The sequence below is a fragment of the Myotis brandtii genome, unplaced genomic scaffold (assembly GCF_000412655.1).
Source record: "Myotis brandtii unplaced genomic scaffold, ASM41265v1 scaffold17, whole genome shotgun sequence".
NCBI lineage: Eukaryota > Metazoa > Chordata > Mammalia > Chiroptera > Vespertilionidae > Myotis > Myotis brandtii.
In genome coordinates this window covers 4,222,356-4,236,111 of record NW_005356259.1, presented here as the reverse complement: position 1 = coordinate 4,236,111, position 13,756 = coordinate 4,222,356, and the positions used below count along the sequence as shown (strand labels likewise).

The 13,756-nt window shown below is 37.0% G+C and overlaps 1 protein-coding gene across 1 annotated transcript in view; it reads left to right on the top strand.

The window, feature by feature from the left end:
* Nucleotides 1-13,756, top strand: part of MAGI2 (membrane associated guanylate kinase, WW and PDZ domain containing 2) — an 835,146-nt gene that overhangs the window by 670,225 nt on the left and 151,165 nt on the right. Inside the window, exons 13-14 of the mRNA XM_014537030.1 lie at nt 1,627-1,816; nt 10,159-10,200. Of these exons, the coding sequence (XP_014392516.1) occupies nt 1,627-1,816; nt 10,159-10,200 (232 nt within the window). The remainder of the gene's footprint in view (nt 1-1,626; nt 1,817-10,158; nt 10,201-13,756) is intronic.

Sequence of the window (13,756 nt, the reverse complement as noted above, 5' to 3'; positions counted from 1 at the left end):
CTTTGTGCTACACAGTGACCTGTACAGTACATGGTATCTCACATCTTTAAAATATTTATCACTGATAGGTGAGAGCTGGCATCGAAGCCCTCACCAAAATATAACCAGCGTGAAAACAAAAGCAGGGCTGTCAGTAGGGGACAGAGTTATAATTCTGTCAAACTTAAAATAGTGTGTATCAAAACTAGTTTTGAAAAAAGAACAAATGGCCATATTTTTTGACAACATTTTCTGGCTTACTCTGTGTTGTAATATAACAATGAGAAAATCTGCATCCCCTGCAGGCTCTTCCCCCAACATGATCTATTTGAGGAGACTTGCAATTACAGTTGGGCATGATGAGTGGTGAGAGGGTAGGAGAGAGTGCTGTGAGAACACCCAGGAGGGACATGTAACCAGATCAGGAATGATCGGCGAACATCTCCTACAAGAGGAGATGCCTCATCTGAATCTAATGGCCAGATAAAATGAAGAAGGGATTTGGAAGAGCAGAAAAATTGATGAACATTGCAGGTAGAAGGAGAAATTAAGAAAGTGTGCAAAGGTTCACAAGCAGGAGAGAACCCAAAGGAAATGAGAGGAGAGACCATCAGCAGATACAAGAAAAATATCAGAATCTGGGTCATGGGGAGCCACTAACTTCCTATTAGGGAGTTTGGCCTTTCTCCTGAGGGCCATGCTGACCCAATGCAGAATTTTAGGCAAGAGAGTAACCTAATCTAATTTTTACACAAAGCAGGAAAGTAGAAGGTAAGTTTGAATGAGGAATCAGTTGACCATTGAATGAAGGTGAAGTTGGTTGCGCCGATAGGTGATCTCAGTGAACCTGGCTTTTCCCTTGATAAAAAGCCATTAGTCCCTGCTTTATCTGCCTCACAAGGCTGTGGTGAGGATTAAAGAAGTTACTGTGTGTCGAAGAACATGGGAAACTGGCAAGTGTCCCATAGTCCTTTAATAAATTGTGGTGGCAGTAACTGCAGCCATATTTGGGGGAAGAAACCAGCAGATGTAAATGAAGCTTCATAGAAGACTTTGGGTTTTTTGGGGGGTGTGTTTTTTTCATAGAAGACTTTGAACAATTCAAAAATCCCGGATGGTTGTATTATTACTTATAAACTGTAAGGAAAGTGATTGAATATTCAAAAATAGGAGATTGTTGGGATATGTATAGCTGTCAAAAGAAGACGTGCAGACTATTTTATCTTCTTCTGTTTCAGTAAAAATAGTGTCATGCATAGGGACCATATTAGAAAAGGAACAGTTCGATATACTTCTAAGTACCTGCACGTAAATTATCTTGAGATGGATGTAACTTTTATTTTATAGGGGAAAACAGACTCAGAGAGATTAAGTGATTTGCTGAAAATTACCAGCCTACAGGTGACAAGGTTATAGAAGTTTGCATTCAAAATTCAGGCACCACTCGTATTTATAACTGGTACTTTATTGTACAGACATAGAATCCTTTCTCTCAAGGCACTTGTACCAAAGATTTAAAATGTTTCATGGGAGAAAAGTCCACAGGGCAAGAAAGTCTAACTTAAAGGTGAGGATTGTTGTACATAACAAAGGAAACAGCAAGAAAGAATATGTCCATCATTCTCTCTATTCTTTTTCGCTTTCCAGATCATGGACCGATGGGAGAATCAAGGCAGTCCTCAGACGAGTTTATCTGCCCCGGCCATACCGCAGAACCTGCCCTTCCCACCCGCTCTTCACAGGAGCTCCTTTCCTGACTCAACAGAGGCCTTTGACCCCAGGAAGCCTGACCCATATGAGCTCTACGAGAAATCTAGAGCCATTTATGAAAGTAGGCGTAAGTGAAAGCCACCTAAAACAAGGGTTACATGAATAATAGCTGAAGCCCTGCTAGGAGTTATACTGAGGCTGAAATGATCTGGTGTGATTTTATGTTTTGAAATTCAAATTATGTCTCAAAACTAGGACCAGCTGATCTAAATGTCTCTAAAAAAAAAAGCTGTCAACTCTAGGTGATTTTATGTTTTGAAATTCAAATTATGTCTCAAAAGTAGGGCCAGCTGATCTAAACGTCTCTTTTTAAAAAAAAAAGCTGTCAACTCTAGAAAAAACTTATAGCTTTTGGTTAAATTTTATTTACCATTGCCACTGAGGAAAATGAGGAATGTATTTGGGATGGGGAAGGGGGCGTAAGAGGTTGCTAGTTTTGTTTGCACCAAATAATAAGAAATGCTTGGGATTTTCATGTTTAATCTGATCTTGAGTCTGAAGTTTACATTTTTCTCAGAGCCTAGAATGCAGGCACTGAAGAATTTGGGGCTGGGAGCAAATGTTAACCAAACCCTTCCATCTCACAGACATGAAAGGGATGGTTTCAAAAGCAGCCCAGAGCCAGGTGCCAGTTATTTCTACCAGAGGCTTGTGCTTCTCATTTAATGCAGTGGAGCCGGTTTGAAAGTTCAGCCATAAAACAAATTAATCGTGTGTGCACTTGACATCCTATTTGAAGGTCCTCTGAAATTATTTCATTGCACTTTATAAATATTAGACAACAAAAGTTTTTAATATTGCATATGCATTCCTCGTGCCTCTTTCCACCAGCTCTAACAGGTCATCTCTGCCAAATGTTAGAGGACAGGAATCTGAAGGGCACGAATGTACAATCTGTGAGGGAAAGACACAGCATAATATGAGCATGAGTAGATGGATCGAGAAGCCTAGCCTAGTGGAATGGGTTTGGTCCCTGGTGCTCTTATTTACGGTCTACTGATTTCCTTTGATTCGCTGTTCTGCCAGTGTCTTCCTTCCAACTTTATCACTGAAGCATGAACAGCAAGTTTTAAATTGTGTGTGATCTCAGAGGAGCTCAAGTCTGCTTGCTCTTTGATGAGCACAGGAGCCAAGAATTATGCACCCAGCTGGTAGGGGGAAAGTAGACATAATACCTTCTCCCCCTCCTCTTCAACGCTTTGTAAAAATAATGTTGGTGGGTAAAATAGTTAGGACAGCAGGCCATTGAGCAATTATTTTCATCAAATTTTTTAAATACTTGGCTATGTATTTCATTCTTCCTCTTTTGGATAAACAACTGAAATGCCTTTGAAGGATTGTATAGTTAGAATGACTTTGCAGTGATAGAATAAGAATAAAGTGGTTACTTTTAGCTAGATAGTATAGGGTATAATTTCAGAGTATTAATGTTCATTAAACTGAAAAAAAATTGAAAAGATTTCAGGACAGTTCTTAATACCTTTTATGCTTCAGTAACCAAGTATTCATTGAATACTTTACTCTCGGCACGATGGGGAGATATAAAAAATGAGTAATATGCCCTGCTCTCACAAGATTGAGGAAATAAGAAGAATGAGTATAAAGAAATGGAGATCAAGGCACAGCAGAAGTTCTAACAGGGAAGGTAGAAATGCATTACAGGATTAAAATCTCGCTCTGAGCCCATGGCTTGTTTAGTGCTTTAATTTGAGAGAGAGAGGGGAAGAAAGAGGGGGAGAGAAAAACATAGATACAAGAGAGAAACATCAATCAGTTGCCACCTGTACACACCCAACTGGAGATGGAACCCTCAACCTCGGTATGTGCCCTGACCAGGAACTGAACCTGTGACCTTTTGGGGCACGGCATGACGCTCCAACCAACTGAGGCACAACGGCCAGGGCTGTTTAGTTTTTTTATTACATTTAGGAAGCATCCAGAAATGCTTCCGCCTGTTTTTGTCCCTTCATTAGTCATCTGCTTCCATCCTTTTGCAGTTTCCAAACCAATGCAAGGCTTTATTATCCAGGGCAAAAGCAATGTTGGTATTTATTCCATCTTCTTTTTATGGTGCCCTAATACTATTGTGTCCCTTATTTTCCAAGCCGAAATTGTCTTGACCTTCTTTTCAACCCAGAAAGAATTCTGATTTCTTTATCTAGCCGCTGCAATGCTGTTTCTGTTCATTGCCTTTCTGCTCCTCACCTGTAATAAACCAAGCAAAGCAGTCTACCTTAACCTGCCCTTTCTTTTCCAGTCTTCCTATGGGAGCACTTTATCCCCATGGCTCCACAGCCACAGGAACAACAGACATCCTGATTCCCCACCTCGTGCCCTCTGCCCCCATCAGACCATCAGTGCCCCTCCTATGTCACTGCTGCTGCCACTGTGCTCATGCCCCCCCACACACACTTCTTGTTATCACCAATCTCTCTAATGTTTCTAAGGTTACAGCAGTGTTTTCAGGGTCACAATTCTTAGGAAGTCAAAAGAGGGCGAGCTCATTTTCTTTCCCATCCTTTTCGATCACGTTATTTCATAACACTAAATGGAGTGTGAATGAAACACGGAACCCATGTCAAGGTTAGGAAGCTTTACCCTGAAGAATAAGGAAACAAAAACAAAAGCATGGTACCACTTTCTCCAGTCCCTGGATAGCTGATCTGTCTACTCTGCGTGTGGACATGCAAATGTCTTGAAAGAACAAACCAGCCCTTGGCCTCCATTCACTTCCGGTTTCCAACGATGAAAAGTTTCATTCTCTTGTTTAAATATTTAGAAAATACCCCCCAAATTTTTTTTAATGAATGGGGGAAAACTCATCATACTCAAATAGTGTTTTTTTTAATGATCATGAGATGTATGCATCCAAACAAAAGGCCCATATTCAAAATATTGATTGTGAACCACTCCTCTTCTTATTCCTTTGAATCACATGCATAATATTTAGGTTTGTATCTATTTATTTTTGTGTCCCTGGGCTTTTTTTCTGAGTGAACAATCAGTGGGACCGGGGAAAGTATGGAAAGGAATCCTGATCAATGCTATCTAAACCAAGTCCTTTGACATTTTCCCTGGCCTGTAGTGATCTCATGGTATCCTCCTTGCAACCAGACCAAAAGCTACAGAGATTTTTGGAATTCACATTCAAAACTGGGTTGCAGTAACTGAATAAAAGGAGGCACCTCCACCCACGAGCTTCTGCTGTACAGAGCTACAAAATGTTTGTTGTATCACGGCTGTCAAGAAGTGTTTGGATTCAAGTCACCCATCCCCTGCAAATGATGGAAATTTATCAAGTGATGTAGATGCTGCTGTGCCTCATTTGGCTTATAATTAGATTATGCTGACATTTTAATGTGCAGGCACAGGACATCTTAATAAAAATGTATTCCTAGGGGGAAATGTAGTGATTTTAAACTAACAACGACAACCATAGGATACTGGTATCCCATGAAACAGAACATGACAAGTCCACGCTTATAGAAGAAAGCGACAAACACCTCCCATCTCCATGAGGTCTTCTCTTGAGGAGGTGGGACTGAAGAAAGAAGGAAGATTCTTCCACCTGGAAGAGCATCAGGCCCAGTAACCAGAGGTGGCACCTTCAGGCTCCACATCAATCAACAAGAAAGCATGGACCACTCAGCATGTATCTAGAACTCTGCTGGGCACCCACAAGAGGACAACCATGAGAAAGCATCTCTGCTCATACAAAGCTCATAGTGAAATTGGGAGACAAAGAAAATCATAGGAAAACAATTTCTGAAAGAGGCTGCATTACACAACACAGCAAATAATATCAGTATTTTAACATGCGAAATCGTGTAGTAAATATAGACAATAGTTTCAATACAATTAGATAATTAGACCAATAATTTCTCATTCCATGTGAAAAATTGATATTTAATCCAAAGAATGTCTCTTATTAAATATCTTTTAATTATCAAAAATCTAGTTAGTTTTTATTGGAGAAGCTGTGCAAAAAGAATTTTTTGTACCAACATAATTCCATATAAAAGAATTATGCCCGCCCCAAAAAATCCTAAAAGAAGTTTTGACCAATGGGGTTTCTGGGATTTTGTGTTAATTATTTAAGCATTGACCCTCTGGCATTACCAGCAATTCCTAGAAAAGAGCAAAAATCTTCCCACCCCCTTCTCTACTCAAGACTTTTAGATAAACGTCACTTTTCTCTGGTTTTAGCCTCTCTTGATAATTGACTTCTTGCTGTCCCCATTACTTTTCAATTTTAAAATTGAAAGCAAAGGAAACTAGTCCCCGCTGAGTTACGGCATAAGCCATGCTATTTTATACTTCTACCTCCTCTGTCCTTTCCCCATGGATCTCATGAAAGAAGGAGTTTAATTTTCTCTGCAATCACAAGAGGAAGGGCTTGCATTTTCTTGGTTTGTGTGCTAACATTCTGAATGTTGGACTATTTACACCATTGCTAACCTTGAAGCCCTCACTGCTCTCCTCCTCCTGCCATTCTTTCTCTCTATGATGGCGTCATCACTACAACCACATGTTTCTGATGTGATAAACATTTTATAATGGCCTGCTCACCCATGAGACTACCTACAGTGACTATGCATGCCAGTTTGTTTAGAACAGTCCTGCCCTGTGTTGTCCTGGCATAATTACTAATAGCTCTCCTTTCACTCACCAGGTTGTCCTTATTTGAATGATAAATTATATGGCTTCCTTTTACCACATCATCTATTAAAGAAATAGACATCATTACTGTCCAAGAAAAGCATATATCTAAGTGTACAGACCATGAATAAAATTTTAATACCTACTCTGATAAATAATTTCTTTCAAGTTACTTTATTTGATGGACTGAATTTTTGCCCATACATGTTTTACCCCTAATTTGAAGTAAAATACTTACGTGATGACCTGTCTTAGTAGCCAAACTCCCAGCCAACTCCTCCCATATGCAGAAAATTGTACATATGTACAAATACAGAGCGTGGCAAACTAAGTAGAAGAAATAGGGAACAAGGCTTCATGCATTCAAGTACTATGTCATGGACTTCTTATTCTTATCACAGAGAATAAGTCAGATTCAACATCTCAATCATCACAGGACCAACCGGGCTTAATTTTGTCTGTCTTCCTGACCCTAGGAAAAATTATACCTACATAACTGCAGTAGATGGATATCATGACTCCTCTCTTTATTGCCAAGCAAGGGAATACAGAGCACTTCCCAAAGAAAATGACTTTGTAATCTTACAAAATAAAGTTTTGATCATGCTAATGAAGGTGATTTAGGAATGAGGACCTTGTCCTGTTGCTTCAGTTTTCTTTAAGCCAGGCTTATTCTCAAGGTTTGTCTCATCCTCAGTTCATGAGGCCATTTCTTGGGCATCCTCCCCACTGTGGGCTCAGACGCTGGAGCAGACAAGCAGATGAAAACAGAAAGAGGCAAAGGACAATCCCTATTCCCTGAAACTCTACCCTCACGGATCTACACCTTGGCATGAACCCAACTTGAGTTATGACTGAAGTTTTACAAACTTTTTTCTCTTCACATTGAACCTTAGTTATTATAAGTAAACATTTTATGAGGTACAACGTGTCCATACTCCTTTGCAGTAAGACATCATTCAGATGTAAGATCATAAAAACGTCAGGGATCCATATGGTATAATGTGCCGTAGAGTATGACCTCTTTGAAATAGAAATGCCTCTGGAATTTCTTCAAAGGGAGCTCACACCATCACTTTTTCTTTCCATAAATTAGGAAGCATTACCCCATAACAGGCAGTAAGGCTCACACCAAAGGTGGCAATCTAAAGTAACCGCAGGCCATTAAAGAGCATAATGGAGCAGCAAACTGTATTTTAGTGCTATACTTGACATGAAATTATAAATTGTAGCCAATCAAAAATGGACAATTGTGCTTTTCACATCTATGGTTTTTATTCTGCTCTTTTGTGGTTCATTGTTCATTGTGGAATTCTTTCATTTTTCAATATTATAATGCTCATGTAATTCATGGCTAATCACAAATGGGTGGTTGAATTTCTAAACCGTCAGTTTTTCTGCAGCTCTTTCTTTGTTATTACTGAGCAAGGGTTGTAGTTAGCATTGTCTCCCATGCTAAGAGCAGAACCACCTGGAAAGAGGAGGCAGTATAAAAATACTATCCCCCACACACAGCACTGGAAACACTAAGTGGAAACTGATGGGACAACCACATGACACCAGGTAGAGGCACACGATGCACAGTGCTCACAACCGGAGCTCCAAATCCTGTACAAGCCTTCTGCTTGAGCCTACCTGTCTCCAGTCTTCTTTGCCTTTATAATTAAATACCTAATATGGTCACACTGGACATATCAGTAGGTTTGGAAAGATTTTGATAAATTTATGGATGCCACAGCTGCAGGCAGCTAATGAGTAATTATAGAAGGCTTCCTGACCTTCCTAGAGAACATCCTCAGGTCTAATACTGCTACATCAAGCCTGCCTCATCTGCCCGGACATTGCTGGTGTCCAATGGCCTTAAAGGACCACCCACACCCTCTGGAGTGCTATTGAAATATTAAAATAAGATGACCTGCAAATGATAAGACACTTTTACCAGTGACTTTAACATGAGAATCATAAATAAACTAGGAAAAATTAATAATATTATCATTTAAAATGTCCTGAACTGTACTATGAAGGTTAATTTCGTATACCTTTTTCCCATGGGAAAGTCGTTATTGCTGTCTTTAATATAATTTATATTATGGTTTTATCTATGTAACAAATTTGCTTTTCAGCTGGAGTTTCTAATATATCACATTATGTATCATTTTATAGTTATAATATATTGATAAAGAAGATCAGTAAATTCAGTTAAGCTGTCTTTACCATTTTTAACATGTAGATTTTAATTTGGAAATCTAATTTCAAAGATAATATTTTCAGGTAGCTTTGCAAATAACTATGGTAATATTTATAGTTCTAACAGGTTCCTTTTAATAAAGTTACTATGATATGAGTTAAGTAATAAATAGATAGTGAAATAAAAGTTAGGTTGGGGACACATTTTTCACATGTATTTTAAAAACTGGATCCAATCCAGTAGCTTATAAATTTATTTCATTCAGTGTTCAAAACTTAATGCTCCTGGAATCAGACAGAAGACAATGGGAGGGGGAGTAATGGGTGAAGTAAACTCTAAAATCAGTCCTTGATTGAAAGTTATTTAGTATGTCAAAGCATTTTGTTGGTAGCACAAGTTGACAATGTAACTGAAAGAACTTTCATGAATAAATATGAGACCATCAGGGCTGAAGTAAACCGAGTGTAATTGCTGGATGACAAGTAGGTCCTAGTGAGATTATGATAATATAAAATGTCAGGTTTACAGCTAATGGAAGTGTTTAGTGGTAGCAGTCTCCTGATACTGCTCTCTCTTTTTGATGAAAGTACATTTCTCAATTTATAATCCTAAGCAGTCACACTAAACATGGAGATTTAAAAAAAAATAACAATTCTGCTAGACAACTAATTTGCCTTTGCTGTGAAAACACAGATTGCCTGGCAAGTCTGATCATCCTGCCTGAGACTAGCTGTGCAGGGTCCAGCAGGGAACACGTCAAACACAAAAGGCCTCCAACCCTATCAGCACCCGCAAGAGGCCTCCCTTCCCATTTTCCTTGTTGAATAGTGTAGAACTCTATTTGAAACAAACAAAGTTTAATTAGTAAGTAATCAGAATTTGGTCTTATTTTAATTTTTTAAATTTAATAACATAATATTAGTGCTTCATATGTGTGTGTGTATATATTTCAGAGTGTGTTCTAATATTGTACACTCATGTTCATGAATTTATATGTAGCAGAGATATCATAATTCCCATGAGTGGTCTCTATTGCTAAAATAAACCAATTTAACTCAATTACTGATACATAAGTTCAACCATCCAGAGTAAATATCAAAATATTTGGACGGGTATACATAAATCATCACAATTGTTGATTGAATTTTCCACTTTTAATTATAATACGTAGTCGATGTCACAATATAATAACATGATTTTAAAAGACCTATATTAATTGTGTATATTTTGGATTCTGGATTGACTTTACTTTCAAATAAGCATTCTTATAATGAGAATCAAAGGTTAGTATTTGGAAATGGTAATCTTTTTTCCATTTTGATCTAAAGGAATTCGGGTTTTTCTATTTTACATGCATGTAAAATAAATACATTTATAGACATGTTCATATACATAAAGCAGTAAATCTGTCCACTAATTCCCATAGATTTTAGAGGAAAAAATAATCATTAAACATGAGCACAAATTGGGGGTGAGATATAATATCAACAAAAAGAAAGTAAAGATGAATTTTAAAATGCCATAAATGAGTTTCGATTTTAATTCCCCATTTTCCCATCCAGAACAAGTGCCACCAAGGACCAGTTTTCGAATGGATTCCTCTGGCAAGTATCCTCCAGTTCTCACAGCCCTGTGAATGACGTCTTCCATTTTGTGTAACAAATCATTCTTCTGAGTAGTATCAGTTAATTAGTATGTAATCACTGTGCTAATTTTATCCACCTACAAAAGCATGCATTTAAGATAGAAAGTAGGTCTCATCAAGGTGAGCCAACATGACTGTCAAGGGAAAAAGAAAAAGAAAACAGTCATATTTATTCATTTATTTCATAAAATGCTTTAGTTAAAGACAAGATTAAAAAGCAGGTGACAAGGAAGGCCACCAGACTGACTAGATCCATGCCGTAGCTTCTAGCCACATGTGGCTATTGGGCACTTGAAATGTGTCTACTCTGACTTTGAATATGCTGTAAGATGTGTGTCAAGTCTACACCAGATTTCAAATACAGTACAAAAAAATACAGAAATGTATATCTCAATTATTTTATATTGATTGAGGCTTAAATAATATTTTGACTATATTAGGTTTAAAAAATATTATTACATTTTATTGTACCTGTTTTGATTTGCTTTTTCAAATGTGGCTACTAGAAATTTTTTAATTACTTATATTGGCTACATTTTATTTACATTGGACATCCCTAGTCTAAATACATATAAATAAGAAACTAGAATATGTAGAGATTTGCAATTTAGACATTTTCAAAGAACTTATTAGAAATTTTGCTAACATAGAATGAAATTATTTTCACATCAATTACATATCTACATAAATTTAATTTTTTAACCATTCCAATTATAAAATGCTACATTTCAATAGTTTTTAAGTTGGACTAGAATATTATAATTTCAAGTATAAAAGCTGTTAGTAATAATTAATTTACTTAAAAGGAAAAAAATTTTGACCTAACCATTCTGAAAATAGTTCAAAATTTGGTTTGGGCTAAAATATTTAATGTTATTGTGGAAATGAAGAAAGAAAAGGAAGATTCAGATTTTTTTATTCGTAGGAAGTGCTTTGAACAGCTGATTAGAGCACTGGATTGAAAGCCAGAACACTGAAACAATTGCAGAAAAGAGCGTTTTATAATAATAGTACTATTTCAGGTCTGTAGGCTCACAGCACACATCTCTAGAGTGTTTCCATGATGACAGCTCATTATCCATCTCAGCATGTTCTCACACCCCCCTGGAGAATATATGTGCTCGAGATCATTTCATTCTGTAAGTTTCCATGTCATTTTTTTTGGATATGTAGAAAATATGGAAGATATTGCTTAGCATTTTGTCCTCAAATAATGTCCTCAAATATTTGCTTATCTTGGTCTGAAAATTTTTATAGCATGATTATTCTTATATGCTGACGGGAAAAGCCTTATAATTTTTAAGAATATCTTATGCCTAGAGGGAAAATGAGACCTAGTAATTACAGTTGCAAAATGAAATCAGGACTTCATTTGAGATTCTAAATCTCAGCGTGCTAGCCACAGCAGGCACATTTCTTTAAAAATCTCAGCTTCTGAAAGTACTTTATTTAAAAACAAAAGAAGGAAGGGAAGGGCCACCTAATAGTTTAGATTACCTTGATGTATGTGCAAAATACTATTTTTACATTTTAAAAGATACAAGTTGCTTAAAAGAGAGTTATAGTGTAGTTGAGTATATGTAAGACAGATTTTCAAAAAGATAACCAATCCAAATATTTTATTAAATGTCCACACAAGTTATCAAAATATTCTGGAAAATTATGACTGCATCCAAAATAAACAAATCTCCTATAGTACTGCTCACATTTATAAAATATCCTTTATCCAATTCTGTGTCATGATTTTTGACTCAGACATATTTATTGTAATTGTGAGGTATTTTGTTAACTTTAGCTGCATACAATGCTTAGGTACAGAGGCAAAGTTGGTAATAGGAATTCCTAAATAATGTATTTTTGAAGCTAAGTGATAACTTCAGAGTAGAATAATACTCTGGTTTATGGGGTCTGCTAGATTGGTATCTTAAAACAATTAAATTCAAGAAACATTTATTTGGCAACTTCTATAGGCTATACACAATAGAATACTATAGATAGACAAGGATAATTTTGTCATCACTAAGAATGTTAGTGAGAAACAATGAATTCATAGCCAGGACCTTTGAATGGAGAGCTCCATCCAAAGACAAGAGAGCCAGGGCATGGAATATCACAGAAACCAAGGGTATAAATCATTTCCAGAAGGAGAATTTTCCTTGTTTAGAAATTTAAAAAAATTGGGATAGAAGCATTTGAGATCTTGCTTCCTGGCATGTCATCAGTTTGACTCGAATAAACTCTTATAAAATTTTTAAAAAGAAATCAGGGGTTATAAAGGGTGTATCGAATGAGGCACAGAAATCAATCAGAATGAGGAAAGAGAAAATGGCCATTCAATTCGGTCATTAGGACATCATCAATGGCCTTAAAGACAGCAGTTCAGTAATGCCAAAAGAGCAGAAACCAGACTGGCAGGAGTAAGTCAGAGATGAGAGAGTGAAGATGAGGGAGTGAACAATCCAATAAGGACTACTCTTCCCAGAGAGAAATGGGTAGATAAGTAGCGGGTATTTAGGATGGAGACATCTGAGTTTATTTGAAGGATGAGGGAGAGAACTAAATAGAGTAGGAGATGTCTTCTACTACAGCGGAAACATATCTCACCATATTCACATTACCAAAGGAATAAAGGGAAAAAGTAAAGGGAAAAGATTCTTTTAAGACAAAAATGTGTTAGCTACTTATCTGGTAATGTTATACTCGAGCAATAGAAACTATTTAATTCCTGTTTAACTCATTCTGCATTTGGAGTGCATTGGAAACCCAGCAGCCAGAGACAACTTAATAACCACCTATGATTCCTGATTCCATCCTCGTACTGTCTTCCCTAGACCTCTTTACAAAGAAATGCCAAAAAATTAATGTTCTTTCCAGAAGGAAAAATTGAATGAATTCAGTCTCTGTGCCAAACTGATAATAAGCTCGTGGTACTTATGCTTTAATTAAAACACGAAAGGGGATTCAAGTACCAAAATTTAATTGACATGTTTACAGCAGCATCCCATGTGCCAAATTAATCCATAAAAAAATGCTGTTCTTTGCATTTTGAAGCTTGAATCATTCATAAAATTAATCAGTTGTGTTTAGTCACCCATCCTTTTCCCTAAAATTGTGCACAAAGCCATATCTTTCAAAATCTAGACCAAGGTATATATAACATTGACACCTTCCTGGAGTCTTAGTGGAAAATAAGAATCAGCTTTGAAATTCTACTTTATTATGAGGAAAGTTGTCCTGATACCTGGATGTGGCCACCATTTACTACTTTTGAATGTGTTTGCTTTTTCAATATTAGTGGGAGCCCAGGATAAATCAGGACTTGTAAATTCCATTCCTATAGTTTTCCATGGTGGTCAGGTATCTTAGATGAGTATCTTAAGCTGCTTTATTTCATAATGCCCTAGGACCCTGGCCCTGGCTTCTAAGGCAGAACACTGGTCATGCCTGGCCATTGCACACCAATGTCCAGAATATTCTGTCTCTCCTTAGTCCATTTCTTCGCAACCCCTGCCTCA